This window comes from Microtus ochrogaster, unplaced genomic scaffold, assembly GCF_000317375.1.
Source record: "Microtus ochrogaster isolate Prairie Vole_2 unplaced genomic scaffold, MicOch1.0 UNK34, whole genome shotgun sequence".
NCBI lineage: Eukaryota > Metazoa > Chordata > Mammalia > Rodentia > Cricetidae > Microtus > Microtus ochrogaster.
This window is the reverse complement of record NW_004949132.1, coordinates 399,231-426,440: the sequence shown is the minus strand read 5'-3', so window position 1 is coordinate 426,440 and position 27,210 is coordinate 399,231. Positions and strand designations below refer to the sequence as shown.

General features: G+C 37.4%; 1 protein-coding gene across 5 annotated transcripts in view; it reads right to left on the bottom strand.

The window, feature by feature from the left end:
- The window catches only part of Pls3 (plastin 3), a 113,204-nt gene that overhangs the window by 19,338 nt on the left and 66,656 nt on the right, over nucleotides 1-27,210 (bottom strand). For all 5 annotated transcript variants that reach the window (XM_026789958.1, XM_013354235.2, XM_005368504.3 and 2 more), the window contains 2 exons: nucleotides 22,026-22,106; nucleotides 7,370-7,533 (listed from right to left, as the gene is read on the bottom strand). In XM_026789958.1, coding sequence (XP_026645759.1) covers nucleotides 7,370-7,533; nucleotides 22,026-22,106 — 245 coding nt within the window. The remainder of the gene's footprint in view (nucleotides 1-7,369; nucleotides 7,534-22,025; nucleotides 22,107-27,210) is intronic.

Below are 27,210 nucleotides of genomic sequence, written 5' to 3'. Positions count from 1 at the left end.
TGTGTATGTCTGCAGGCCAGAAGAGGGCACCAGATCTCATTACAGATGGTTGTGAGCCACCATGTGGTTGCTGGGAATTGAACTCAGGACCTTTGGGAAAGCAGGCAATGCTCTTAACCTCTGAGCCATCTCTCCAGCCCCTATTAGTTGTCCTTTTAAGACATTTGAGTATGGCTTCTCTTCTCATCAAAGAATCTGGATAAGAAGGTAACTTTTAAGTTTGAATTGCATAATAACAAGTTAGAAGAATGCAAGTTTCATATCCTGGTTTAATAATGTGAATGAATGAGCATTCTTAAAAACTCTGTCTCTATACTTTGGAAATTCTCAAATTTGCCTCACCCCAAATCTTTCTTCTGTTTGCCAATGTGCATGACAAAATTCGTCTCTGTCAATTAGGGACAAGTCTGGCAACTTTCTACATGGGAGGAATACGTGGTAGAAGTCTCAGGACAGCTCTGAGGAGTTAGTTCTCGCCTTCCACCTTTACATGCATTCTGATGTATTCAAATTCAGGTCAGCAGGCTGGCTAAGCAAGGGCTTTGCCCATTAAGCCATCTCTCAGGCTCACAAAACTTTCTCTAAATGCCTTTAGAACTTCCCTTTATGTGGAACAACGCAACAAAAATTGCTGAACAAAGTATAACATATGTCAAAGGCTTTTAGTGTTGCTGCCTCTCATTCTCCTCCCTAGGGGAGGTCACCTCTAGCTGAGGGTCACACTGTGCAGCAGTTCAGATGGGAACAATGTGCAATACTAGCCCAGCTTTAGGCAAGACACTTTAAGAATTAAGCCTTTCTAAGAGATGCCCTTTTTGTAATTAGTCTACTTAAAGAAAGGGACGTTTTTGCTGTTTGTTTGATTAGACTGCCTCCCAAGTGCTAGAATTAGAGGCATGAACCACAAAGAATAAAGGGATTCTTGAAATGGATATTGTCACTGATGATCACAGACATATTATCCCATCGCCATTCTCAAATCCCAACTTTCTTTGGTCTTATAAAATACTTTCATTTAGGAAAATACTATTCTATCAGGGTTTCTCTGTGCAACAGCTCTTGGCTGTCCTGGAACTCACTCTGTAGCCCAGGCTGGCCTTCACCTCATAGAGTTGTACTTGTCTCTGCCTCCCTAGAGTTGGAATCAAAGGTGTGTGCCACCATGCCCAAGTCCTTTCTCTATTTTTGTGTGCCACCATGCCCAAGTCCTTTCCCTATTTTTGATGATGTGTCCTCAAAACTTGAAACTTTATGCTAAACTTGAAACTTTATGCTATATCTACAATTTTACGAGATTACAAGATGAACAAATGTATACGTGATTATAACAGAATGGGTGGCTGAGCATGTTGCAAAGCCTAATTCACGCATTATTGGAATGCTGTCCCTTCCCTATTTAGAATACATCTTCTGGGCAGTGGAGAGATGGCTCTGTGGTTAAGACTATTTGGTATTCTTCCAGAGGACTCAAGTTCCATTTCCAGAACCACATCAAGTGGTTCACAACAGCTCCAGGGTGTCTGATACCTTCTTCTGGACTTTGTGGGTGCCTGTATTCACATATGCACAGGCACACATACACACACAATTCAAAATAAAAACAAACCTTTAAAAAAGTCCCTGAGAATACACACCAACTCACAAACACACATACACACATGCACACCACAACACAGAAAACAATATGTATCTTCTGTGGCTGGAGTTAGGCAGTTAAGAGCACTGGCTACCTTTCCAGAGGATCTGGATTCAATTCTCTGCACAAGACTCCAGTTCTAGAGGGTAAGATTCTTTTTTCCCCCAAAACTTCTACAGGTACCACTTATGCACATAACGTACATGTGTACATGCAGATACAATACACCCATACATGAAAACTAAAAAAGTAACTAATAAAATGTTGACAGACACTTGCAATCCCAGTAAATGGGAAACTGATGAAAGAGGATTGCTGTGAGTTCTAGGCAAGCCTAGAAAACAGAGAGAGCATGAGCTACATAGTGAGCTCCTGTCTCAAAAAAAAAAAAAAAAAAAAAAACTAAAGAAACATAGTTTGGCATGGAGGCTCATACTTGTAATCCTACTCAGGAGATTAAAGCAGTAGGATTGCCAGGAGTTCAAAACCAGCCTGGTTTACAGAGTGAGACCCTGGATCAAACAAAATAAAACAAAGTGATGTAAAAAGAAAAGAGTGTCCTGATTGTGACCTTCACTCTACTTTAAAAAAATGTGGAACACATGAAAATTGGACAGGTGTGCATTTCCTCATACCAAGCATATCACACATCACTGCAAGACCAAAACATGTTCCAGCTTCAGAAGAAAACAGGAAAAGTTGTTTTTCTTGTTGTGTGTGCATTTTCTTCAAGCATCAGAACCTTCTAATAAATTAAGTTGCTTAAATTTTCATGATTCTAGCTGGATGATAAATTCATTTTGGGAAAGTGGAATAATTCAATTGAAATTATCTTTGTGCTTACCATATTCTTTCATGGGACCTGGAAACTGCTTGGGAATAAATAACGTGGAAAGTCTAATTAAATTTGTTGTGTCTTTTTTTTTGGTCCTGAGGACTGAATCCATGTTTCCCATTGAGTTATATTCCTAATCATATGTTCCAAATATTTCTAAATAGATTATGTCAGCCAACCTCAATTTGGTTCCATAACATTTTAGCCTGTCTCTTAGAATAAAACCTTTAAAAAATAAGAGAATTGAAAATACATTCATCAGATTGGTTCACCAGATGAAAAATCTGCCTTTTCTTTTCTACTTCAGTGAAGACATTGCTGAATCAGATTTTACAGGAATCTCAGAAATCAGCCAGCACAAGACTGTACTAGTCTTTTCAATGAATCTTTTCAAGGCTGAGTTGTGATCCTAATGGGCTCATTGTGTTCCTTCTTCTGGAAACTGTTGCAGGCCTCAAGTTGGAAAAAACATTACTGTTGTTATTATTATTATTATTATTATTATTATTATTATTATTATTATTATTTACATTGGTGTTTCGCCACGTGTGTTGGGTCTCCGGAATTGGAATTACAGACAGTTGTGAGCTGTCATGTGGGTACCAGGAATTGAACCCAGGTCCTCTGGAAGAGCAGTCAGTGTTTGTGATCATTGAGCCATCTCTCCATCCCCCTACTTTGCTTTGTAATAGGAGAAATATCAGAGTATGAGGAGGCCTGGGGCCCCACAATTGCCACAAAGTTTGAGCACAAAAGAATCACTGAGCCCTTGAGGTTTGCCAAGCCTGGGTAACTTGGTGAGACCCTGGCTCAAAAGATTCAATCAATAAAAATAGAAATAATTATTTCAACCACTAACAGATATGGAACATTTATTTGATGCCTACCATTGTTCTAAGTACTTTGATGGTTTTAAATGATTAATCCTGTCGGTCAATTCTATTAGTAAAAGATTAAAGATTTATTACCATTATGTAAAAGCAAGTTTCTCATTGTAAAAACAAGAAATTAACACAATCATTTCTGTTTAAACATATATTGGCCCATCAGTCTTTCACAACTGAAGAAAACAATTGTGTTAGTTTATACCTATAAAAACCTAGTGTTCCGGATACATGGCTAAGTGGTACAGCATTTATCTAGCATGTGCAATGCCCAGAGTTTAATCCATAACACAAGAAAATTAAAGATAGGAAAAATAGCAAAAAATAGAAAAAAATCCAATAACACAGCATGGTAGCACATGCCTTTAATCCCAGCACAGGAGAGGGAGGTAGAGGCAAGCAGATCTCTGAGTTCAAGGTTAGCCTGGTCTAAGGAGTGAGTTCTAGGACAGTCAAGGCTACACAAAAAAATCCCTGTCTTGAAAACCTAAAATCTAAACACGTAAACAAACAAACGATAACTTCAGCTTTTAATACTTAAAATGAAAACAATTAATTACAGTTCTGCCTTTGAAGCTTGTATACAATATTTGTAGCCTTTTCTGCCATATATATATATATATATATATATATATAATCTTGAAAATTAATAGAAACTAATTTTGTTTGTACTTAGTTTACAGTGAATACTCCTTTAAATTTGCATCGACATAAAACTTCCAAACCTAGCATGTGAGAATACATGTCTTTCTCTTCCAATACGCTAATAAATGACAAGAATTACAGTCTCCATTTCTTGGTGAGTTAAGCTATAGTCCAAATTCTGTGACAACTTGCAAGGTATCAAATCGGGGACAAAGCCCAGGAAAGTAGACAGTCATTTCAATGTCCCCTTCTTTTTAAGCAGTCATGGCAGCAGCATTCTGAAAGGTTATGTGGGTTACTTTACCATCATAGTTCAAGTTTCAAAACACACTGTTTCATGTGTATGAGTATTTTGCCTGCATGTATGTCCGTGTACCACATGTGTGCTTGATGTCCTTGGAGACCAAAAGACAGCATCAGATCCCCTGGAACTGGAGTCAGAGATGTTTGTGAACTGCCATGCGGGTGCTAGCAATCCAATCTAGGACCTCTAGAAGAACAGCCAGTGTTGATGAGCCATTTAGCTAGGGCACAGCTCAAGTTTCTTGATTAGCAGGGACTAACTAGAAAGGGCTACTCGTTCTCTGGACAATTCTTGTCAGCTCACTTTCTTTTTCACGACACATACACGCTTGTTTTAAGTTGAAGCAGGGCAGATTGGTCAAACTTTTAAGTCTAGCCCTTGAAGTCAAAGCAAGCAGACCTCTGAGTTTATATTAGCCAGGACAACTTAGTCTGTTCCAAGACAGTCAGGGCTACAGACAGAGAGAGAGATCCTGTTTCAAACAAAAGTGAGTATAAATCCTTGTACTTCTAAAATATTACTTTGACCTAAAATGTTCTTGTTAATATTTTGTTCTAGAAAATTCCTACTGTTGCCCAAATTATTTTAAAGAACATACTAAGACAACTAAAAATGTGTGGAAAGTGCAATGGTTAAAAATATACAAAACTGAACGTTTTCCCAACATTATTTTTTTTGTAGACATGTTGATAATTTTGTCCTCAACAATCCCAGTTAGACCACAAATCCTAATAACTTAGGCTGCTTCTTTCTAGCAGATACAAAGATTCTCAGTGTAAGTTGTATCAAAAGCAACTGACCACACTTCCCTACTGCTCTGGCCTGCTTTAAATTCTCAGCGACCCATGCAAGTTACATACAGAGGCATGCAAGTGCTCAAATCACAAATCATTTGTAACTTACTATTGAACATAGAATTCAATGCAAAAGACTTTGGCCAAAACTGGAGATAGAAATGACGGGAGGAAATCAGTTTCTCAAAAGAAAATGGCAAGAAATTTTAATGATAATGATGACATGAGGCTGTAGTTTTCAAACAACAGCAACCTTCCCTCCCCCACCTCTGATGATTGATTACATAGTCTATTTGTTTCTGACCATATGGTGTGTTCTTTGAGTTAGTTCTAATCAGAGGGAACATATTTGAAATTCACTTGTCATAGTGAGTCATGGTAACTCATGATAGCATATGTTCTAATAGCAGCTGTCTTGCTGCCAAGATAAAGTATGTAAAGGAGGGTAGGCGTGTCGAATCTTGGTGCCAAATATTAAGTACAAATCACTAGTTTGCAGTAAATTGAAAAGAATGCCTAATAACATCTAGCCAAACTGAGACTTACAGTAATAACAAATACTCAGGCAGTATGGTATGCTACTGTAACCTCAGCACTGGAGATGCTGAGGCAGGAAGGATCACAAATTAGATGTTAACATAGCCAAAGGTTGTCTTAAAAACCAAGTAAATCAGCTGGGCAATGTTGGTGCACGCCTTTAGTTCCAGCAATTGGGGAGGCAGAGGCAGACAGATAGCTGCGAGTTCAAGGCCAGCCCGGTCTACAAAGCAATTTCGACAGTCAGCACTGTTACAAAGAGAAACCTTGTTTTGAAAAAACAAAAAAAAAATTAAAATAAAATAAACCAAGTAAATGAATAAATAAATAGTAATATTCATAAAATTTTAGGGTAGGACAGTTACTGTAGTATATGACTTTCTTCCTCAGCTCTCTGGAGGCTAAGGCAGGATGACTATGATTTTATAGTTAGACTGTCTCAAAAACAAAACAAAACAAAACCACCCAAAGAAAAACATAAACATCTATGTTTCTTTTTTGAGACAGGGTCTCACTTTGCAACCATGGGTGGCCTGGAATTTGCTATGTAGACCAAGCTGGTCTACCTACCTCTGCTCTTAGGGCATTCTGTTTTAAATTAATTTTTCATGTTTTTAATACATGTATGTCTGTGGACCACTCATGAGCAGTGCCTGAGGAAGACAGAAAAGGGTGTCAGATCCAGTGGAACTAGAATTACAAACAGTCTGAGCTGCCATGCCCGTGCTGGGAGTTGAACTTAGGTCCTCTGGAAAAGCAGTCAATACTCTTAACTGTTGAGCCATTTCTCCATCCCCTTAAGGGTGTTCTTATCTGAGAGAAGAAGCAACAGCTCTTTAAAGACATTTACAATAATTTTTAACAAATCTAGACTGAAAATCTGTAAGTCAATAAAATCTAGACTGTAATTGCTGGCAGCTAAAATAGTTAGATCTTGATAAAGAACCTCGTGCCTGTCACACAGGCTGAGCTAAATGCTTATAGGGGAGAACTGTTATGCAATCAGCCAAGAACCTTGAATATTTGATGACACTAGACAAGAAAACAAAAATTGTAAGTGTCTCTTCCAAGAGACTGAAGGAATATGCTTCTAGCTGTTAATTATTACGGTGCTCACCCTGGAGAAAATGGTACAGTTAAATACTACCAGTACAAGGCTGAGGAAACACCTTTTAATCAGAAAGTTCAGCTTAGGAAACTTCTAAGACTGAGTCATATGATATCATTAATCTTGTGAAGCACTCTGCTCTCTACAGGGGAGAGAAAGAATGCTTCAAAAATGTCATTTAGCACCTTGAAAGATGCCCTCTAATAACGTTCCTGAAGGAGATTTCGTGTCCACTGTGAGCATTGTGCTATAGCTTTGTTTCTGTCAATGTACCTTCCTTGATGTTTTGTTAAGTATTCGGGTGGCTGTCAGGGAACCCTGATTGCTCTTCAAGCTGATGAGGGAGGGGGACTTGATTGGGGAGGGGGAGGGAAATGGGAGGCGGTGGCGGGGAGGAGGCAGAAATCCTTAATAAATAAATAAATTTAAAAAAAATAAAACTTATATAGCAATTTAAAAAAAAAGAATTAAATTGAGTAAGCAGAATGACAAAAATGTTACTCGGTACCAGAGTATTAGCATGATGTATTTAACTATTCAATATAATAGTGTTTACATTTTAAAATACCCACTGGACAATGGAGCAACAATGACTTCTAATAATCACAGATTTTTCCCATACTTACATAAACAAATTCATTAAAACTTATCTTCCCATCTTTGTTTCTGTCACCATCCAGCATGAGTTTTTGAATAATTTCTCTCACTTTATATCCCGGCAATGGCATATTAGCTTCCTTGAAAAGTTCATGAAGTTCATAGTCACAAATGTATCCGTTGCTGTTGAGATCTTTGTAGAAAGAAAGAAAAAAGAGCCAAAGAAACAAAAAAAAAAGATAGAACAAAAAAAGATTAGAAATAAATTTTTGAGATTATTATACCGAAAAGAATATTATCACTTCACAAGCTTGCCTAATTGCAATCTTTTTTCATCATTTGGAATATAAGGATGTTTGGAAGGGAAATGTCTATTTTAACTAAAGAGCAATGCTTTGTTTATATTATGTTTATATCATGAATCTTGCATTTTAATTAATGTGTACACAGCTTTACCTAAAAATAGCATTCCTGATTATAAGAAAATATAGTTTCTGGTTAATAAACTCTTATTAAATCACAGAACCAAGAGGAGTCTTAAAAACAATAATTTATATACCAACATAGCTTTGTCATGGCATAGCATAATTTCTACTGTACCCACACAGGAGTTTTATTCTCATTTTTTTATTTTTGCAAAAGAGGTTTTATGACATAGCACTGATTCTGTCTCAAAGCACATCTGATATGAAGCAACTGCTTTCAGGGTCAAGTGTTTTTAGTTCATGTAAACAAGTGTTAATCTAAGACAATAGAGAGTTCACAGAATAAATTCAGTACTGAGTAATGCAGATGTTTAAAATGTCTCTATAAATGCCATTTTTATTTTGTGGCTATTGCAGTTTTAATAGGATATTCAAAACACTGATAAACAAATCATGCTTATTCAAAACCATGAAAAAATGAATGCAAAACCACCAACGGATGATTACAAGATGGCTTTTTGAAAAAGATAACATATGTATGCATGTATGTATGATATATGTAAATAACTTTTCACTTTCACCAGAAATAGAAAATGGGTAAATTGAAATCTAAAGAAAGAAACAATCTACAAATAGCCCAAAATGACCATGCCAGGCCACTATTTATGGAAATGTTTCATGACCAGGGAATTTACTTAAAAATTCTGCCAAGGCACGATGAAATGGTGCACACTTTTAATCCCAGTACTCTGGAGGCAAGGCAGACAGATTTTTGTGAGTTCAGGGCCAGCTTGGTCCAAATAATGGGTTCTAGGACAGCCAGGGCTACAGCCCTGTCTCAAAAACAGCAACAAGGATAACAAAGGCCATGCCAAGTATTGTTCTTGGAACCAAAGATGCCACAGAATGTCTTGCACTTTTGGATCTCACATTCTAACCAGACTGCATACACAGAGCAGCAAGTGTGACTGTAAGACACAGCATAATATAACAATGCAGATAGAACTTAGATAAAGAAAATTAGAAGCAGTCAAGAGGATTAGACTAGCAGGTATTCATTCTCCTGCCTGCAGCGGAGAAATTCAGAAATATCTGGCCAATTTTGCATAGCTTGTGAGACAGGGTCTTACAATGGTGTCCTGGCTAGACTAAAATTCTGCCTCAGTCTTGTACGAGCTGGAATTACAGTCATCATCCAGCTCAGGTTGAAGGCATTCCTGATTGCCATATCTGAATGGGGAGAAGAGGCACCTGGCACCCAGTGAGTAAAGTCTAAGGATACCATGAAATCTCCCACAGCACATAGGACACCCTTGCTCCACTAGGCAACACAGAATTCTGCAGCTCAAAACGTAAACAGCACTGAAGTTGAGTGACTCTGGGTTATAATGACATTGTGGGGGCTGCTGTTTAGACAGAATGGTTACGGAAGGCCTTTGTGCTGAGGTTCGATTTGAATACAGACTTGTATGAGGCAAAAGCAGACATCTGGAGTTAAGAGCGTTCAAGTAGGGGAAAGAGCCACCACAGTGTGTAATGCAGATGTGCATGTGGTGTGCTCTGGGAACAGGGGAGATCCAGCATGCCTCCAGCAAAGTGAACAAAGAAGAAACAGGGAGGGTCATTCGGTGGGTTATACACATTCTTCCAGATTGCAGAACATATTAACTAAAATATTAACTATTTTATGTCTGCACTTTAGTTTGGAGGTTCGTGTTTGAGTCAGGGTTATAGTTAGTTTTGGCTAGCCTTGTACTACAGTGTTTCTCCTTCCTCTGACTCCCCAAGTAATGGGAGGTATATGCCACCACACCTTGCAAAAAAACATTAACTATCTTATCTAAGACTACTTCACCAATCATTTGACGGCTGATGAGTATTTTTGTCTTTTTGGTTGGTAACTGGGTGCTAAACCAGGGCTACATGGTAGGCAAGTGCTTTGCCACTCTCAAAAGTAGTATACTTAGTCCAAAACCTCTTGAAATTCTGTTTAGTTGTAATACAGTATATCTTTACATTCCTATTGATTTTTGCATTGGTAAAAATTGACCCAAAACTTCATGCATGTCAAGTACAATTTACAACTGGATCCCAAGCTCTAGTATCAAATGCTCTTAAATATTGATTACATTTTTTTTTTACTTATTTCTACACTTGAAAGACTATTTTCTCTGTGTTTATGTGTATATGTGGTCATGCATACCATGGCAGAGAGGTCAGAATAACTTGAGGGAGTGGCATCTCTCTTAGCACCAGGTGGGTTCTGGGGATTAAATTCAGGTCATTGGCTTGGCAACAAGTGCCTATACCTGACGAGCCACTTCACTGGCCCTTATTTAACTGTATTAACATTAGTTTGTGTATATGGTAATGAGGAGTGAATTTTGGGACTTACTGCTTGCTACATAAGCACTTGCTTCACTGAGTTATTGACATACCCAACACCACCTTTTCGTTTGTCTGTTCTGAGACATAATCTCAGTTACCCAGACCAGCTTTGAACTTACACCATAGCCCAAGTAGTCTTTGAGCTTATGATCCACTTTCTGCATGCAGCCTTCCAAAGGAGTTGATACCACAGGCCTTCACAATGGTCCAAGAAACATTTAAAAATCTATTGGAGGGCTGGGGATGTAGATTAATTTGTAGTGTATTTGCCTACCATGCATGAAGTCCTGGGTCCAGTCCTTGCCATTATATAAACCTGGGTATGGTGATGCATGCCTGTAATTTCAGCACAAGGTCATCCTAGGCTACACAAGGAGTTTGAGACCAGCCTTGGCTGTATAAATTCGTACCTCAAAAAGAAGTCTACCAGCAAAAATATCTGTACTTTTAAAGCACTCAACATTTGTGCAATATTTATATTTCTTTCAAGGTAAAACAATTTTGTTTTTGTTTTCTCTTGCTAAAATCTTTATAATTTTTAAAAATTCAACATAAAAACTAGGTTTCTTTATGGCATTTGCATGCACAATATTCATTATACTTTGTTCTAATTAATTCCCCTTCTCCTTTTGGGTGGTTCTCTCCTCCCTGCAAATAATACTGGCACTTGGTAAAATAATTTCTTTACGGCCAATTTTCACATTCTTTGTGTTGAATTTAAAAGTGTCAAGCACTGAACTAACTCTTTGCTTGTACATATGAACTACTTATATACAGAAATGAAACCAGGAACATGTACAGTTTCTAAAGAGAACAAAGCAATTTGAATGGGACTGTGGAAGAATTTGTGTAACTGTGGTATATGAATATACTGGATTTAGATGTGTCTGCTCCTAAGCATATATTCATCTGATTCTCCTACTTCCTTGATAAAGTTAATATGGGACTCAGTACTACGGACTACATTAGACAGAGTGAAAAGTACATTGCATGGTTGAAGGGCAATAATTTAATATAATAATTATATAATATAGGATCTAACCAGAACTTGACCACTAATTTGAGTATCATCTCTCCAGGTTTTAGTGTTTGCCTATGTTTTATTCATTCAGTCTTTCAGATTGCATTTGTATAAGTCATACTCCAGATCGGAATACATGGGAATTCATCATGCTGACTGAGAATACATTTTTGAAGCCAGAAGTAGAAAAATAATGCTTATTAAATACAAACATAGGTGCTAACTATATACTACTTACTACTTCTCATGACCTAAATACAATATTCTTACCTTGGCAACTCTTCCTTGAGAAATCCACACCCATGTTCTTGGGTGTGTCTTACTTTCTCACAAGTGCCTCTCTTTTTCTTAACTCTTTCATTTAAAACTTTACGTTCAAATATTGGTCCTTTTCTTTCCTTTTCATGAATTGTTTTCTATTTTCATTGCTGGAAATGGAACCCAGCACCTTGCAAATACCGGGCAAGTGCTTTGTCACTAAGCTATATTTCTGGTTCATGTGTGTGTGTGTTTAGAGATGAGGTCTGTGAACACAGTCCAAGATATCCTTGAATTCATGAGCCTTCGGCCTCCGGAGTGCAGGAATTCTAGGGGTTATAGTAGTATGTCACCATACCAAGCCATCTACTCATTCACTTATTTATATATTGTGAGGCAAAGTTGGAATTTCTTTCTTTTCTTCACTTTTCTTTTCTTTCTTTGTTTCTTTGTTTCTTTCTTTCTTTCTTTCTTTCTTTCTTTCTTTCTTTCTTTCTTTCTTTCTTTCTTATTTTTGAGACAGTGTTTCCTTGTGAAAAAGCCCTGACTGTCCTGTAGACAAGTCTGGCCTCAAACTCACAGAGATCCTTTACCAGTGCCAGGATTAAAGGCGTAGGCCATCACCGCTTGGTTAAAATTGAAATATCTATTTTTTACATTTATTATTTTTTATTCTTCTCACACATATTACATAAAGTTTGAATTTCATTTTATCTATCTATCTATCTATCTATCTATCTATCTATCTATCTATCTATCTATCTATCTTGTTTTTTTCCAGACAGGGTTTCTCTGTGTAACCTGGGCTGTCCTGGAACTAGCTCTGTAGATCAGGCTGGTCTCGAACTCACAGAGATCCGCCTGCCTCTGCCTCCTGAGTGCTGGGATTAAAGGCGTGTGCCACCACCGCCCGGCCTTGGAATTTCTTAAAGAGATTTTAACATACTTTTAACAACATAGTCTTTGTCACTGTCTTTTATTTTCTGTATGTGTACATATATATGGACTGGTACATATGCATGTGGAGGTGAAAGGTCAATGTCAGGTGACTTCCTCAATCATTCTCCACAATTTTTTAATTTTTAAATTACATTTTTAGTGCATGTGTGTGTGTGTGTTTGTGTACTCTTGTGCACCCTCATACATGCCTGGAGGTCAGAGGACAACTTGTAGGAATCAGCTCTACCCTTCCTCAATGAGTGTTATGTGAGTTGAACTTAGGTTATTTATTTATTAGGCTTGGTGGCAAATGCTTTTACCTGCTGAGCCATCTTGCTGGCTAGAGATTTTCAGAAGATTTAAGTACAGGCATTAAAGAAAGGAGGGAGGTTTTTAGGGAAAGCCAGAGGACATGAAGTACATGGGTGTGGGATTCTTGGGAATCACCCCAACTCATTTTTCCAATACTTTTGGAGAAAGAAAGAACTTGCTCCCTTTAACTAAGAAAACTCTGGCCACTTCAGTGTTTGAAAAGAAAATATTTTAAAATGTATTTTTCTTTTTTCTGACTTGCAAAGGAGCATTAATCAGAATACTATTTAACCTTTATTCTTGTTTTCTGTTTCCCTCCCCCCAAGGTGAGGACTGAACCCAGTGCCTTGGGCTAGCTAGGCAAGCCCTCCACCACTGAGCTAAGGCCCCACACCCTTAAACTTTCATTCTTGATACCAGTTTTGACTTGGTACTCCAGAAGACTGACAGACTTAAAGATAAATGTCGAAAAAACATTATGGATTCATAGCATCATGAAGCTATCCTGAAAGTCTGTCTGGCTTTTCTTTTATTAGGTGGAAATAGAGATTTGAATAGTACAAAGAACCGCTGTTTGCATAAACTCCATCTGTAATAACATCTGTATAGCACAGCGAACCACTGTCTGTGTAAACTCCTTCTGCAATAACATCTCTTGAGCATTAATTAGAACACAGGTCAGCGATGTGATTAAAAGACGCCGGGAAGTAGCCACCTTCAAATATAACCACAAAATAACCACACACGGAAACTCCATTTCAGAGTCGGGTAGGAATAACAGACAATTTTAGCAAAGGAGAGGAAAACTTAAAAGGGGGGGGTGGAGGAACAAAAATTTGCCATTTTACAGCAATCCTTATTAGGTTTCACACTTCTTGACAAAGTTTTTTTTAGCATTATCTCCTTATCTTTGTAAGCATTTCGCATACCACAGTTCCTTGCATATAGTAAGCAACAGAAAGAATTCTGCCTGAAGAAACTAATTCTCCGACATTAACCAGAAAAAAAATGCTCTAATCCTAGATGAGTGTTTTAAAAGCAAAACTAAGCAGCAATAACCAAAAATACAGAAATAGTACCAAAAAAGATGGAATGCCAGTTCATCAGGAAACCAAACCTAGACAGAAATATCTCTCAAATAACATTTAATCTCTCTCCCTTTGTTCTAATCCTGTCCCCACCAGGCAAAGTCAGATCTGTAATTTGGTTTGCTAAGTGACCACAATCATCAAACAGGACCTAAGTGCAGAGAGCAGAGACTACTATCAGGGTATCTTTTCCTATGCAGAATTCAGCTTTGCCTTTGTTAAGAGGTATCACTGAGCTAGAGGACCTTGTGGCTGCCTGTAGTCCTGGCTACTCACCTGACTGGTCACACAGAGGTGTCACATAAGTCAGGAGTTCAAGACCAGCCTGGGAAACATAGCAAGACACTTTCCCAAAACAGCATTACAAGTCAACTTATGCTACTCTGTCACAGACACTAGCCTGGAACCAAATGAGAGAAGAAAAGAATCAGAAAGGACCCATGGATTTCATTTGAAACAATGGCTTTCAAATTCTTGTAAAGCTTTGGAATTCCTGAGGAAGTTTATCCTTTACTTCTCCCGAGATTAGAATGCATATCATCTTTCTTTCATAAATTCTACTTGGCTACCTCAGTTGATGCTAATCCTATTTACACTATGGCATTTTAGTGTTAGCATTAGCAAATCATATTGATCCTTCACTAGGACATGGAAGTTCTACATTGGAAGAGAATAATTTTAGTGTCATTAAGAAGGCAGAGCTATCCTTAGATCAAAAGGGAGGGGAAGAAAAGCAGAGCTAGCCTGAAAATGGCAGCAGCTAGTAATTAATTTTACAAAACCTCCCAGCTGGTAAAGTCCTTGGAAGACACAACATAGTGTGTAATTATTTTCAAAGCATTTTATGCTGATTTTATTTTCAGTCTCCAGTTTAAAAAGAAAAAGCAGAAACAAAAACAGTAACACGTCCTTAAGCAGTGACAGTGATCTAAAGTGCCAGAAAATGAGGGAGTACATGCTAAATAGCCGGCATCCATCTTGTCAGAAACAGCATTTACCAAAAGCTCAAGACCATGTTTGATGGTCAACTTTTCCCATCCTGAGTTTTGATATAAGCATAAGATTTTAATAATGTGTGCATGTGAGAAACAGACCCAGATCAAAAGCAGTTTTAACTGGAAACTAAAATCAAAAACACCAGACACGAAGGTAGCTTTTCATTTTCCCATTAAAGCTGCCAACATTCTGGACGCCATTTCTGGCTCATTCACTGCTTCTATACATTGGCATGATGCAGAAGAGGCTTAGCATTCGGAAGACTTGTCTCTTCTGCCATCAAATTTCAACTGACATATTAAGATCATAAATGGTTTACATACAGCTTATGTATGTACAACACTCACAACACTGCAGTGAGCATTTTCATTCTGGAAATATGATCAGTATGGGTAGACTAAAAAGCCACGGGAAGAAAAGAAATGCCACCTAAGTACCAAGCAAGTGCTTGCACAAGGTAAAGAGATAACATTTCACTAATATACCAAGTGTATTTTAAAAACAAGCACAGAAAAACATTCTACTTAAAAAAGAAATCACTAGGAGGCACTCAAGACGGCACCAGACTGGTTGCTGAATTCATCAGAAAAGAACCAAATGTTGGTTACAAGGAATTCACTCTCTGTCTCTCTCTCTCTCTCTCTCTGTCTTTCTCAGATGACACTCGTGGAATCACATCTGCATTTTGTTTTAAAGGAAATCATATTATTCTCTTTTACTAAGTATTAGTTTAAATGCCAGTTACCTCCTTCAACACCCTCCCCCAAGTTAACCTCAAAGTAAATAAACTTATTATGCAGCCATGTTCCTGCAGAAGTTTGAATCACACCAAGAATGCATAACCTTAAAAGGAAATGTTTTCCCTCCCATTGCATCCTGTTATTTAAGCTATTTTAAGTCCTTGTCTGGAGAAAGCTGAGCCAGAATTCAAGTGGTTTTGATTTTAGCTGCTGTTTTACACTGCCCTTGTCTAGGGGGTTGGCACTATAATCCATCACTTCAAAAGCATCTTTTGGGGTGCTACTTTGCCTTATAAATCTAACAGTAAGAAAGACGAGGATTTCCGTTGACCCTCAGGGTGTGTGTGTGTGTGTGTGTGTGTGTGTGTGTGTGTGTGTGTGTTGCTCTAATGCTCTTTGAATCCATCTAAATTTGGTGATTTTCATACAAAAAGGTTAAAACTATATGTCCTCATATGCAATACATACTTGGAATCTACATTAAACCACTTTGGATAGTGCTCATTACAATTTAAAGAAGAAAATCAAGTATAGACTCACTTTTTTGGAAAGGCTAGGGATAAAAAGTTCAATTTAGCTTAATAAATGTATTCTAAATATATTTTTAATTAGAAAATTGATAATAAAAATTTGAATCTGACTCAGAGAGGCAGAGGCAGTCAGATTTCTGTGAATTCGAGGCCAACCTGGTCTACAAGGCGAGTTCCAGGACACCCAGAGAAACACAAAGAAACCCTGTCTCATAAAAGCAGAAACAACAACAAAAAGAATTTAAATGTGTAATAATGAATTTCCACAAAAACATTGCTTTAAAAACTCAACCAGGGGTTGGAGAGGTGGTTTAGTGGTTAAGAATACTTGCTGCTCTTGCAGAGGACTCTGATTCAGGTCCCAGTAACAACCTGGTGACTTGCAATCATAATTTCTGCTGACACCCTCTTCACATGTGGTGCTTAGACATACATGTGAGCAAAACACACAAAACAGTACTCGGTAGTGGATTCCCAAAGCGCTTGAAGACTGGAAGAGTCTAGAAGACCTAGGCTGGGCAGTCAGAAATATTTATAATCTTTTTTTTGCATATTTCTAGCAGTTTGGCTATAGTTTTCCACCTGCTGCCACTCTCCCCCTCTAAAAATATTTATGTACATATGCTCAAACGGGCATGTTATCATATGTGTGCAGTACTGTTTACACTCTCACACAGGCACTTGTACAACTTTACATTTGTCAGGCATGGTCTTCAGATTACCTCCAAACTGACAGTATAGAAAGTTGTCACTTAATCTTGTGAGGTAGAGTCTCAGGTAAGACATGGATGGTCTTCCACTTGTCAAGTAGCTAAGGCTAGTCTTGATTTCCACTTCTTCTTGTCCCTACTTCCAAATTTGAGGATTACAGGTTTGTACCACTATGACTGGTTTTATTTATTTGTTTGTTCATTCATACATTTTTCTTCTTGCTGGTCTAGAAATATATGTGTATAATATGTGTACGTATACATATACATATGTACACACACATGCACACGCACACACACATGCATACCCAAAGCCTTCTATATATCAAGCAACGGCTCCACCATGTAGCAACAAAACTAGCCTCTTAGTTTTTGTATTTTTATGTTTTAAGATATAATTAAGAAAATGTGCAGTGGTGTAGTTTTATCCAAAACTGAAAGTAAACTGGACTAAACTGCCAGCCACGTTTTGTGGCACTGTGATGCGGTTTTTATATTCTAGAGGATATCAAGTAATTGGAAATAATTCAACTTTCTGGGCTGCGAGAAATCTGGTACAACTAAATCACCACAACCAAGATGTCTTGACTTCATTTGGTGGGCAACCTCAAAGGAATGCAGCACACTATTCCCAGTCACTCAAGCATCCCAAGTAGTCTTGTGTTTCAAAGATCCTGACTTTCATGTTTATAAAAGTACACTATAGCATGCTTTGGGGAAGAAAAAAGTCATATTTTATTATTTTTAATAGATTTATTTTTAATTATGTATATGTGGATGGTATATACATATGTGATTGAAGCTGCCCAGAGTTCTTATGAGGGTGTCTGATCCCCTGCAGCTGGAGTTATAAGAGGTTGTGAGTGCCATTTGTGGGTGCTGGGTATAGAACCTAGGTATTGCAACTAATTGTTGCAAGAGCAACAATTAGTTATAACCAGTGAGTCACCTCCCCAGCCCTCATAAGTCCTATTTTAAAGAAAGTTGTTGCAAGTCTAAAGCCAAACTGAGGATTTAAATTACCTCAGATTCAATGTTGGAGGTAAATAATCTAAAATTAAAGTCTTAGAATATAAAAGACATATTCTTTCATCTGGTTAATATTCATTCACTTTGTAAGTGAATGAAATATATATTTATTAGTCTTATGTTTTTAGAGATGGGATTTTACTATGTAGTCCTGACTGATCTGCAACTCTCTATTTAGACCATGCTGGCCTAGAACCCCAAGTATTGGGATTAGGTTTGTGCCACCACATCAGGCCGCAAAATATATTTTAGAGGCAGGTTTCGCTATCCAGTCTTGGCTAGCCTGGTACTGTTGAGATCATCCTGCTTCAACCACCCTGGTACAAGAAGTATAGTGCACAAGGGCAAGAATTATAGGCAGGCACCAACATGATAAGATTTGTTCTCTTTAGAAAAACAAATCATGCAGGAGGGCAGCATTTAAGTGAAAACAGAAATGTTTGTTGTGTAGAGGGGGAGGGGACACTACGGTTTCCACTAACCCAAAGGGAAATACTAAGACAATAGTTGAGATAATTAAAATAATTACATGTGATTAGAACTTAACAGTAAGCAGGTGCAAAAAGCGAGAGAAAGAATTTTAAAACCTAATACTCAATTTATTGCTAGTAAAGAGAGTTTCAAAGCACTATTAATTGATTGCACAAAACCCGTGATTAGTCATAATTACAGAGATTTTTCTCTGCACACTATGATTTTGCTGAATTTCTAAGCAGATAATCAAGGCTATTATTGTTAATAGATGAGGAAAATGGTTTCCATATTTTGTCACAATTGACGTGATACAAAGCAGTTTACTCTGCTCTCCCCTACTACACAAAGTAGGAAACAATTATCCTGGCCAGGAAAATAAGTTCTAGAGACTTTTTAAACAAATAAGTGATCTTCAATTGAAAAAAAAAATGAGGAAATAAATTCCACAACACCTTGACAGCTGCCTTAGGGCTCCGAAACTAACACCACCTAAAAACTACAAAGAGGTTTAACGGAAAGTCAAACGATTCAACTGTTAAGATTTGAAGGAGTTCTTGAAAGGTAAGCCTCTATAAAAGTATTTACCACACATATACTTATCTCCAAAAGACAGGCAGGCAGGCAGAAAGACAGACAGATACATACACGCACACACATGCATGCACCAAAAATATCTTTCATAATAAATTTTTCACAACAATGACCCTTTGTATTTACAACTGATATTGCTAAAACCCTAGTACAGCAAAAGACCGTTTACGGTTCCTTGAGATTCAAGTAATTAAATATTTAAAGGGAACCTAACATGTATGCAACGTTGCGTTAGATATTTAGATGGGGAATACAACAGAGTACTACTCAGAACAGGCAGAAATATTGGCCTCATGAATTCTAGTTAGCAGCTTGTATGTTAGTAAAATGGTGTATAGTGAAACATGAGGCTGGTATGAGATTCGAAGTTCTACCTCCTGCCTATGGAAATTTAAGCGTTCCAAAGTGGTAGGCTGTTGTTGTTCTGGACCTTTTGCACTCAAACCTCTAATTCAACAGTTCAACAAGGGTCACCTAAGACCATAGAAAAATACAGTTATTTACACTGAGATTCGTAACAGTAGCAAAAATACAGTTATGAAGTAGCAATGAAAATAATTTTATGGTTGGAGTCACTACAACATGAGGAACTGTATTAAAAAAGGGTCACAGCATTAGAAAGGTTGAGAACCACTGCTCTAATTGATTCCGTACTTACTAAATAAACTTTAACCTTGTTTCTACAATGGCAATAACGGGTCAACTATTACTTTGTCTTAACAGAGTAGTTCAACTGTTTATCTCATAAAAACTACTTCAAGTCCCATCAAGTGACTCACATTTGAATTAATGCTAATGTAAAACAAACAGTGAACATAAATATTTCTATGAGGCCACACATGAGGTCAAGGCCATACAACAACAAGCATTTCTTTCAGGAGGCTAGGCATAGTGATTAAGTAATGCAACATTAATAAGTCATGGTCCCTACTTTAATGCTCTATTCATAAACATACTATGCTGCTGTTAATACCGAAAAGTAGATGTAAGCAAAAAACAATGGTCAAGGAAATACATTCCTAAACCATTTATGATAAGAACAAAGCTAACGAATATTGACAAAAGAGAAAAACATAACAACAAAATAACCCCACCTCTTATGATCAAAAACTCATTTGCTAATATTCATCAATTGAATATCTGACTATGTGCTTCCATTCTTCTCGAGTCATAACTATAGCAACTTAATGTATTGCTTTATCAAATAAAATTAAGAATCACAACAATTTAACCTTTTCTATTTAGGCTTAGGATAAGATATGAATAGCTATTCTAGGTGGGTGTTATTCTCTCCAAGGTATACTGTTTCTCTTAATATACATGCTTTTTTAGAAAATGTAGATCATGGATCAGGGATGTAGTTCAGTTAGTAGAGAGTTTGCCTAGCACACACAAAGGCCTGAGTTCAATCCCCAGCACCACATTAAGCTTGGTGTGTTGGCAATGTCTGTAATCCCAACCCTAGGGAGGCAGAGGAAGGAGATTCAGAGTTTGAAGTCATCATGGGCTATTTGGAGTGAATTTTGAGACCAACCTGGGCTAGAAGAAACTATGTCTCAGAGAGAGAGAGAGAGAGAGAGAGAGAGAGAGAGAGAGAGAGAGAGAGAGAGAGAATAAATTAATCAATCAATGGGAAACATAGATCCCCCTTTTCCTTTTATGTAAGTCGGATTTTAAAGCATATGTTTAAGAGTAAATCTGATTTAAGTAATAAACCATTATGCTCTAGCTTCACTGCCTTTAGTTTAGGCAATGCTAAAAAGATATTGCTTACCTTAAGCCAGCGGTTCACAACCTTTCTAAATGCTGTGGCCCTTTAATACAAGTCCTCAGGTTGTGGTGGCCCCCAATCATAAAATTATTTCTGTTGCTACTTCATAACTGTAATTTTGCTACTGGTATGAAACGTAGTGTAAATAGTTTTGGAGATGGACGATAGCCAAAAGGGTCACGACCTTTTGAGAACCCATGCCTAAGAACACACTGCCTCCTATGAGTCTACATGTAGTTAGTTCTTATTCCATCACTTTATCTTTTAACCACTTGCTCTTTTATCATTTGTCTAGTATGTATACAAACAAACATACAAAAAGGTAAACAAGCCATGCCTAGAATTCCAACTCCTTGGGGAGGTGGGAGGATCACAAGTTTGGATCAGCCTGAACAGCTCAGTGAAATTGTCTCAAAATATCAATGGCTATGGATGTAGCTCAGTGATAGAACACTTACTTTCCAGGCATGAGGTTCTGGGTTCAGTACCTTGTTCTATATGAAAACTATGCCTTTGCCTCTTTGCCTGATGCTATATTTTTATTTATTATTAGAAAGATGAATAGTTTACACAGTGAGCTCAAGGCTGACTAGCATAGGTAGGATACAGAATTAGACTCCTTTCTCAACCAATAAATACCACAGTAATGGTGAATTCCACCTAATGCTCCAATGTTCACTCCAAACACTCATCTTGGATAAACAGGATATTCCAGATGGATGTTGTGGTGTGTGCCTTTAGTCTCAGCACAAGGGGCGCAGAGCCAGGTGGATTTCTGTGAGTTCAAGGCCAGCCTGGTCTACAGAATGAGTTGCAGGACTGCCCTGTCTCAACCCATCCCCTTCAAAAAAAAAAACATGATATTCAAAATACAAAATTTCAAATGACATAGCAACCCAGATTTAATGACTAGGGCCCTGAGGAAAAAAAATACTTGTCCATATTAACTAATAGATATAACTAAAATATTTTAAAAACTAAAAATTTATATATACAAAATAATAGAGAAGATAAGGTTACGAATTTGAGAGGGAGTTGGAGTGGAAAGAAGGAGCACTGGAAATGATATTAATAAGTGCTCATATAGAAATACTAATAAAATTTATGGCATTTCTTTCTTCCTTTCTCTGTGTGTGTGTGGGTGGGGTCAGAGGACAACATGAAGGAATTAGATCTTCCTTCCACCATGTGGGTTTCCAGGACTGAATCAGGTAAGTATCATTAACCTTTGGGCAATGCCTGCCTGAAATCATACAACTTTCACTCTAACATCTAAACCTTTGTCCATCTAATTTTTGAAGTCAGTCTCACTATGTCATTCAGGCTAAGGCTGATTCATGACAATTTCTCAAGATATAACAATAAGACCAAATAAAAGCACCGTTCCTATGGTTTAGTATAAAATACACTCACCAACTTTGGCAAAGGCCTCTTTGAGTTCATCAAGCTCATCTTTGGAAATCTGAGTGGTTGCCATCTCATCCATGTAAAGATCTACAAGAAAGAAAATAGTTTAGTTCAGTATTCAAAAAGGTTTGTGAATACATAACATTAGCATTCTTACTAAATTAGAAACAGACTTGCAGACTACTAAAACAATCTGAATAGGTAATCAAATAGCTATGCCTAAAATAAAGAAAATAAACAGGTGACGAATCATCATTTATCAAAAACTATAAAGGAAAAATGTCTAAATCTATCCCTTTAAGTTACATTTATTCATTGTGTGTGTGCATGTGTATGCACGTGTGTGTGCATGCACACACGTGCACAGCCATACATGTGTTTGGGTGCACACATATTACAGTGGACATGTAGAAGTCAGAAGATAGCTGGTATAGAGTCTCTCTCCAACATGTGGCTCCTAGGAGTTGAACTCAGGAAGTATCACTTGGTGGTAACTTTGTCCTCCTAAGGATAAAATTTTCAGCTACATTAGAAGAGTATAAGAAAGGTACAACAAGAAAGTGATGTATAACAGAATCTTGGTTTTTTTGTGTCAAAGTGAAGGCCAAAAATCACTTGGTTAGCAATTTCTATAAAATAAGTCACTAATTTTAAACAGTATACTGATATCAATCACTCTTCTTAAAGGAGACATATAACAAATATATTTGAGACTGATATAGAATCAACAAGTATGTGTTTGTTAATATACACATGCTATATTAAATTGTTGATATTATATAGTTGTTAGTATATATATTATACATTATATAGTAGATATAATTTTATATATTTTTTAAATTTATAACTTAAATATATTTCTATTTACACAATAACAAGAAAAAGAAGAGGTCATGAATTTGAGAGGGAGTTTGGGAGGGACATGAGAGAAGAAAAAGGGGAAAATGTCGTAATTACATTATAATCTTGAAAATAAAAAAAATGCTTTCAAAAAAGAAAGAACTATCTCCAGTAACAATTTTGACACAAAAAGTAGCAACTTTGCTTAAAATAGTAAAATTCCTCTAAAAAGTAAGCTATAACTATATGGTAATAATTCTAAATTTATTCTGTGCATCATAAAAATGTTCAACAGTGTTAATCACAATACTAAATAAGATTAATTGCAGTCTTATTTACATGTATTTTAAGCAATCATTTTGGTTTGTTTTGAATTGGGGTCCCGTTCTATACCCTCGCTGGACTGGAACTCCCTATGTAGAGCTGGCTGACCTTAAACTTTTGGCAATCTTCCCACAATTACAGGCTTATGCTACCATGTCCAGCCAATCATGGTTTTAATGAAAAATTATTACCCATTTCCATGAATTATATGTGGAGAACAATGGCACAAAAAAGCTTGAGAGTTGAGAAAATCCAAAACATGTGGCTGACCTCTGTTTCTTAAAGGCCCTTTCTAGTTTGGGTAGTTTGAATCAGTAATCATTTAAAACATGTCAGTAAGAAAATTTCCAAGCAACATCAAAACCTTATACAGCTTATTTCATTCATACACTATATATCATTTCTGTTTTAAAAAGAAAATTAGGAATTAAGCCATAACATAAACCACCCCTGCTCACTATCCTTATTCCAGATGGCAGGAATATACATCTTTCTGTCCCACTTCCTCCCTTTTCAAATCTATCCTCGACAGGCCTTTCAACCCCCTTTTCATCATTACACCATATTTTGAAACTATTTTATTATTCTTTTTGAATTGTGTGTGTGCGTGCATGTACAGTGCCTGTAGAGCCTAGAAGAAGGTGTCAGTCTCTTGGAGCTGTGGGTATATGCAGTTATGCTGGCCCTCTAACATGGGTACTGGGAATAAAGCTATGGTCTTCTAGAAGAGCATTCTGTGCTTCTGGCTGTGGAGACATCTCTTCAGCCTCAGCACCACACCCTATTTTCAATATCTGTTACAGGTCCAGTTTTTGCCTCTGAGGAATTTACAATCTCAGGAGGCAACCAAATAATTGCAATAGGACAGACAATTAGTTGCTACAATAAAAGGTATAGATCTCCATTTTGAAGAAGCTTGCAGGCTCTGGAGACAAAGGGTTAGTGTCTTCTCAAGACGGCCAGGGAAACAGTTCCTTTAATCTTCCTATAGAATAAGAAAATGCTGATATCTCAAAGATATTTCAATTTTCTTTCTCTCTTTTGGATATTTCATATAGGTTCTCCCAAAGAAACTAAAAGCATCCCAGACTGGTTTACAAGTGGAACAGAAAATTTGATATCCTTGCTGCATATGGACACTTCTTAAACACTAGTCATGCCCAGCCATTGCTTATCACCCAATGGCATAGTGTATTCTCACTGGGCAAGCAATGAAACCATCAATCAGTAGTCTGGTGCTGCTACTTCCTAACTGTATGTCCATGGGTATGTTTATTTCATCTCTGTGAGCCTCCGCTTCTCATTCACAAATAGCACTAATAATACCTGTTTCCCAGGGAACTCTCATAAAGATTAAAAGTGACGTATGTGAAGGCACATTATAAACTACAAAGCATTATACAGCAACTTCAAATCCTCAGTGAAAGAAAGCAGGGAATAAATAACCCCATAAGTAATTGTGAGGGACTGTAAATATTAGGCATCAGTCTACTAAGACCTTTTAAAATGCATGAAGAGTTGTCTTGTCTCCCTTAATTATTGACTACAGAGCATATAACAAGCCTCCCTCATATATAAAAATTACAAGCCCTCAGTCAAAGTAGTTTAAGAAGGCTGGGCCTAAAGAAAACCTGTCAGAAACCCATATTTTGATCCTACTGCACGTACTGGCTTTGGGGGAGCCTAGGCAGTTTGGATGCTCAACTTACTAGACCTGGATGGAGGTGGATGGTCCTTGGACTTCCCACAGGTCAGGGAACCCTGATTGCTCTTTGAGCTGATGAGGGAGAGGGACTTGATGGGGTGAGGGGGAGGGAAATGGGAGGTGGTGGTGGGGAGGAGGCAGAAATCTTTAATAAATAAATAAATTTTAAAAAAAGAAAACCTGTCAGCCATATTTTACCTATGACTCAATATAGGCTCTTTCATAAGGCCAACTTCTAATACAGTTCTTGGGGGAGCCTAGGCAGTTTGGATGCTCACCTTACTAGACCTGGATGGAGGTGGATGGTCCTTGGACTTCCCACAGGTCAGGGAACCCTGATTGCTCTTTGAGCTGATGAGGGAGAGGGACTTGATGGGGGAAGGGGGAGGGAAATGGGAGGTGGTGGTGGGGAGGAGGCAGAAATCTTTAATAAATAAATAAATTTTAAAAAAAGAACTTGAAGTGCAGGCAAGTGATACGTTTTAAAAATAAAAATAATTTTAGTTTAAACATTTCAAAATCATCCACAGCTTAATATTGTTGCGTTCCTCCTCATTTGCATTTTCTCTTGAGCAATAATGCAAAAGAAATGTTAAAGTGGTAAGACTAAGATTCAAGTTTCAATTCAATTTCACATTGTATGATTGCCAGGGCTCTCAAAACGTCTTTTTTTTGCCCCCTAAGTCTGAAGTCGGTCTTACCACAAAAGTGAACTGAACTCTGTTTACGTAACACGAAAGATAACTAATATTCAAAGATCAGAATTTCCCTCCATTTCATTTCAGCAAATGGAATACCAGTCAAGGATAAAAGAAAAGCCCTTTGTTCTGCCTGGGTTCTGTTTTTTTTTTTTTTTTCCTTGCTCCGTCTGCCTGATTCTTCTGTACAGAGAAAGCAGCCAGGAATTTTTTTTTTAAAAAAAAGCAACCTCTCTTTCCTAAACATCCGAGACACAGGAAAACAGATTTTTCAACTCAGGGAATAAAACAAAAGAAAATAAAAGCTTGTTTGTTTGTTTTTTTCATAAAAGGATATGATGTGCAACTGGGTATGAATTCAGGGCGTCACCCAGAGAGAATCTTATGCCTATGAAGTCATCCCTAATTACAGCGTTTGACTAACAATACAGCAATTATGAAAGCACTCCACTGGCTCATTTAACTATACAGAAACCCTGGACACAAATCCTTGCTGAGAATGTTTTACCTGAAACTATTACTCAAAATTTGAAAGCTGTTTGAGGGAGAAAAAGGAAGTTCCTGATTTCTTTTCCTCAGGCGCTCACCTTTAGAATATAGCCTTACTAATGTGTGTCATTCTGTACCAAGGCTGACTCAGGAGGAAGGGTGCCACATTCAGGAACTCCTTGATGGTTTAGGAAATATAATATAATATTATATATGTATATATATATACATATATAATATACAAACACACACACACACACATTTCCTTTCCAATTAGACTGAGCAAAAAAAGGCTAAAATGGGATATGGCTGGACTTGTGTTAGAGGGCCTGACAATCAAGTGTCCCAAGTTTCATTCCCAAAACAGCAGAAAACATATTGATCACCACCCAAGCAATCCATGAGGTATTCTAGGGTTAGGGTTAGGGTTAGACTTTGTTCCCATAATTTACTCGTAAATTATGCAAAATGGAATTGGGAAAGATGTTGATTAGTTACAAGATTGCACAATATACCACTTAAAATTCCCGAAGAAAGCATTAAAGGGTGAAGAAAACACGGAAGAATGTATTATTTTGTTATAAAGAGGAGGAAAACCTAAGGATGTGGCCATCATTGTGGGCAAACAATTCAAGAGCAGGCAACAAAAAAAGAGGATATTATTTGTCACCTTCTACCATTCAAAACAGGCAGTGCTTTGGAACGCCCACACTTCACATTCCTACCTGTACCAACAGAAACTGCCACCCTGCCTCCTCCTCAGTTAGGTAAATCAACAGCATCAGTCACAAGGTTGGACGGGTGTGTGCCATTCTGGGGCTAAAGCTCACCTCTTCCTGCGATTACTCAAACTCCAGTGCCATATTTCCTAATGACTTTGGAAGAATTCCACCCGAATATCTAGCACGTTCAAGCCTTACTCATCTGCACATATCAAGCCTTCTTCATAGAAGGCTTAATTAATATACACTCGGCAGTGTGTCAAGTGCTACAGATAGAAAAATTAAGACCCTCAAGCCTTTTTTCTCTAGAAGAGCTTATTGTCCACTAAGGGAAACAGATAGCAACTCAAAGGCATCATACTAGAGCTATCACAGTCATTTGTGCTGAGTCAGGAAACATTTTCTTTTTTTTT